We start from the raw sequence: 4,781 nt of genomic DNA on the forward strand, positions 1-4,781 counted from the left end.
GTCACAGAGGATACGGATGTTCACCATGTCACAGAGGACACGGATGTTCCCCATGTCACAGAGGATACGGATGTTCACCATGTCACAGAGGACACGGATGTTCACCATGTCACAGACGATACGGATGTTCACCATGTCACAGAGGACACGGATGTTCACCATGTCACAGAGGACACGGATGTTCACCATGTCACAGAGGACACGGATGTTCACCATGTCACAGAGGACACGGATGTTCACCATGTCACAGAGGATACGGATGTTCACCATGTTCACTGGAACACACACGTGTGAGTTTGTGTGTGATTTGTAGCTGAAATAACGAGTTTGTGGAACAGAAATAAATGACTTTAGGATATTTCTCTGATTTCAAATTGACTGATTCACCCGTGACTGTTGTTAGTAAATAAACCGAAATATTCATGCATACATCTGTGTGTAGTCACCGGACCCTAGTGGAACCTCCACCATTACACTCTACTACGGGTCCGTATTCAGCAGCGCTACATCCGGTTTCCGGTTTGGTTCAACTGTGAAGATGGCGGCGCCCACAAAGAAGAACACGAGTGTCGCCTGTGTGATTCCAGGAGGATTTACAGGTGTGTGTGTGTGTGTGTGTGTGTGTGTGTGTGTGTGTGTGTGTGTGTGTGTGTGTGTGTGTGTGTGTGTGTGTGTGTGTGTGTGTGTGTGTGTGTGTGTGTGTGTGTGTGTGTGAGTGAGTGTGTGTGTGAGAGTGAGAGTGTGTGTGTGTGAGTGAGTGAGTGTGTGTGTGAGAGTGAGAGTGTGTGTGTGTGTGTGTGTGTGTGTGTGTGTGTGTGAGAGTGTTAGTGTTAGCTGGTGAGAAATATTTAACACATTCAAGAGGCAAACAAGAGAAAGAGTAACATTAAACGTGTGTGTGTTTTTGTGTGTCTGTCTGTGTATATATGTGTGTGTGTGTGAGAGTCTCTCTCTCTGTGTGTGTGTGTGTGTGTGTGTGTGTGTGTGTGTGTCTGAGTCTGTGTGTGTGTCTGAGTCTGTGTGTCTGTGTGTGTGCGCGCGCGTGTGTCTGTCTGTGTGTGTGTGTGTCTGTGTGTGTGGGTGTGTTGGTGTCTGTCTCTGTGTGTGTGTGTGTGTGGGTGTGTTGGTGTCTGTCTCTGTGTGTGTGTGTGTGTGTGTGTGTGTGTGTGTGTGTGTGTGTGTGTGTGTGTGTGGTTAAACTGTAAAACAAATATTTCACACAGATTCATGTTAAAATCCAATGATATACAGAAACATAAAATAGTAAATGTGTAACTTTATAATGTAAATATCTGCTGTGGGATGTTAATGTTTCTCTGGATTGTTTACTGGGAAAGTGTGTAATAGTAATTGTTGTTGTTGTTGTTGTTGTTAATAATAACACCACTAATAATATTATTTTGTTATTATTATTGTATAGTTTTTCATTGTGAAAGTCGCACTGTGACAGACAATAGTGAGTTTTTGTAAGAACATTTATAAAGTTGTTAATTCTAAGTGTTTTAAAGCAAAAGCAGCAGTAAATAATGTCTGTGTTATGTTCAGTGTAACACGACGATATCTCTAACATTAACATGAATATTTTATAAAGTTTATCACTTTAGTTTTATGTGAAAGTCATTCCATGTTTTGAGGACTCCTGTATCAGTCTTGTGTTTGTCTTCTATGGAGCTGTACAGTAACCTGGTTCATTAGGTTTAGGTTGGGTGGTGGGCGTGGCCTGACAAATCTCAAACCCTATTGGCTGTTGTGAAAATGTCAAGCATCGCTGACTTTCTGTTTCCAAAGAAGAGACGTCCGCATACAATATTTAAGCTCACATGTGGACAAACTGTGTGTGTGTGTGTGTGTGTGTGTGTGTGTGTGTGTGTGTGTGTGTGTGTGTTTCAGTATTATCCCTGAAGTTCTGCTCAAACAGTACAGTGCAGCACCAACTGTGTGTGAAAGAGCACAGAGTGAGGGCAGAAACTAACGCACACAGACCACAGGACAGGACACTGTTTGTCCTCAACATCCCTCCATACTGCTCACAGGTACAGGCCACACCCCCTTACTGCTCACAGGTGCAGACCACACCCCCTTACTGCTCACAGGTACAGGCCACACCCCCTTACTGCTCACAGGTGCAAACCACACCCCCTTACTGCTCACATGTGCAGGCCACACCCCCTTACTGCTCACGGGTGCAGACCACACCCCCTTACTGCTCACAGGTGCAGGCCACACCCCCTTACTGCTCACAGGTGCAAACCACACCCCCTTACTGCTCACAAGTGCAGGCCACACCCCCTTACTGCTCACGGGTGCAGACCACACCCCCTTACTGCTCACAGGTGCAGACCACACCCCCTTACTGCTCACAGGTGCAGACCACACCCCCTTACTGCTCACAGGTGCAGGCCACACCCCCTCACTGTTTGTGTGTGTGTGTGTGTGTGTGTGTGTGTGTGTGTGTGTGTGTATAGAGTGTGGTGAAGGACATATTCTCTCGGTTTGGTCCGGTTCAGCATGTGGAACTGAGTGAGAAACCGGGAGCAGTTGAAGATAAGCGACCAGACCTGTCGCCATATTTCACACCTGCACAGAAGCGGGTAACACCCCAAACACACACACACACACACACACACACACACACACTCCTTTACACACACCTCTCTACACATACCACTACACACTAGGTAAAAGGTAACACTGCACTCACTCATACACACACACCTAATATCATACACACAGTAATTTAATGTTTACACTTTATTATGTCATGACTGTGTGTGTGTGTGTGTGTGTGTGTGTGTGTGTGTGTGTGTGTGTGTGTGTGTGTCAGTGTTTTAAGGTGGCCTACGTGGTGTTTAAACACTCCTCAGGTGTAGCAGCAGCTAAAGCACATCCATATGATTCTCCTCTCATCGTCTCCACTACAGAAAAACCAGTTCAGACTGGTCTCAAGAGTGAGTGTGAAACACGAGTGTAAATATAACGAACAGCTTTACAATGCTGACAAGTGTTTGAAAAGCTTTAAATACCTTAATTTGTGTGTGTGTGTGCATGTGTGTGTGTCTAGAGTGGATCCATGAATACAAACAGACTTTCATCAAGCCAGAGCTTCTGCAGAAGGCGGTTGATGACTTCATGAGCCAGTACGACAAGAGGAAGGAGGAGGTCTGTGTGTGTCTGTGTGTGTGTGTGTGTGGGTGGGTGGGGGTGCATCTCTCAGCCTAACACTTAACATGAGTATGTTCCTAAATGATGAACATTGCCTCTTACTCCTGGCTCTCAGGAGGAGGAGCGTCAGAAGAAGGAGGTGGAGGAACAGCAGGAGGATGAGGACGGCTGGGTTAAAGTGACCAAAGGAGGCAAAAGCATGAAGTCCCGCCCACACAGCGAGGCAGCCAATCAGAGAGTGCTTCAGAAAGAACACAACAAGAAAAAGAGGAAAGAGCTGCTGAACTTCTACACATGGCAACATCGCGATTCAAAGAGAGAACGTGAATACACACACACACACACACACACACACACACACACAATCTCTTTATAGACCCTTTATAACATACCTGCTCATTAAACTAACCCCATTTCTCTCTCTCTTTTTAGATATTGCTGAATTAAGGAGGAAGTTTGAGGAAGATAAGCAGCGCATTGCTTTACTTAGAGCACAGAGGAAATTCAGACCTTACTGAAATACAACACACACACACACACCATTTTCTGTAGTAAATAAAATTTTATAAATGTTTTGTCCTTGTGTTATTACATGTGTGTTTTTGTGGGATTGTATTAAACACTAGGTATCTGTGTAGCCGTTTTCTTGACCACAGGAAGAACATTTCTTCAATAGTGACGTGTTCATGTCCTGTTCAAGCAAGAAAAAGTTCAGAATGTCGAAATTAAAGATAATCACACAGCAAGACATGAAATGTTCTTATTTCACAGTTTAACACATACATGAGACATGAGAATGTTATTAAAATAAGCTCTCATATATACAGTATAATGAGCATCTGCTGAATACTGTAAATGTATTGAATGTTTTTAAAAGTGTAAAGTGACATCCGGCTAAGTACGGTGACCCATACTCAGAATTCGTTCTCAGCGTTTAACCCATCCAAAGTGTGCACACACACACACACACACACTGTAAACACACACCCGGAGCAGTGGGCAGCCATTCATGCTGTGGCGCCTGGGGAGCAGTTGGGGGTTTCGGTGCCTTGCTCAAGGGCACCTCAGTCGTGGTATTGCCGGCCCGAGACTCGAACCCACAACCTTAGGGATAGGAGTCAAACTCTAACCATTAGATTAGATTCAACTTTATTGTCATTGTGCAAGGTACATGTACAGAGACAATGAAATGCTGTTAGCATCTAACCAGAAGTGCATAGATGGCTTATTTACAAGCGTCAGTGTAATAAATAAGGGTATGAGGTCATACAGAAGGTGTAGTAATATGTACTGTACATATAACTGAATAAGGGTTTATATAGTGTGGTGTTTATATAAGTATTATACAGTATGAAGTGATATGACAGATATAGCTGTACAAAAGGAATGTCATTATGAATATATACATCTATATACACACAGACTAGACAGAATAAGTCTGGATGGACACACAGAAGTGTAATGATAGGATGATAGGCCACGACTTCCCCATATTTTTATTATTATTATTATTATTATTATTATTATTATTATTATTATTATACGGTATATTAAAGTAATATAGAGTAATAATGTATTGTTTGATGGGTGACGTGTTTATTTGTATAGACTCAGAGTCA

General features: G+C 43.4%; 1 protein-coding gene across 3 annotated transcripts; it reads left to right on the top strand.

The window, feature by feature from the left end:
• Positions 1–440: 440 nt before the first annotated feature.
• Positions 441–3,737, top strand: LOC113653756 (ribosomal RNA-processing protein 7 homolog A). Of its 3 annotated transcripts, none has more exons than XM_047816263.1 (7): positions 441–599; positions 1,891–2,093; positions 2,466–2,591; positions 2,825–2,948; positions 3,062–3,159; positions 3,278–3,485; positions 3,595–3,737. In XM_047816263.1, exons 1-7 carry the CDS (start codon positions 539–541, stop codon positions 3,678–3,680), a joined length of 906 nt encoding a protein of 301 aa, XP_047672219.1. In that variant the 5' UTR covers positions 441–538; the 3' UTR covers positions 3,681–3,737. The 3 variants fall into 3 exon arrangements, with proteins under 3 accessions (XP_047672219.1, XP_027019361.2, XP_047672220.1); XM_027163560.2 differs by having other exon boundaries at positions 443–599; positions 1,891–2,033; XM_047816264.1 differs by lacking the exon at positions 2,466–2,591 and having other exon boundaries at positions 443–599; positions 1,891–2,033.
• Positions 3,738–4,781: the final 1,044 nt, after the last annotated feature.

The sequence above is a fragment of the Tachysurus fulvidraco genome, chromosome 7 (genome assembly GCF_022655615.1).
Source record: "Tachysurus fulvidraco isolate hzauxx_2018 chromosome 7, HZAU_PFXX_2.0, whole genome shotgun sequence".
In the NCBI taxonomy this organism is placed as follows: domain Eukaryota; kingdom Metazoa; phylum Chordata; class Actinopteri; order Siluriformes; family Bagridae; genus Tachysurus; species Tachysurus fulvidraco.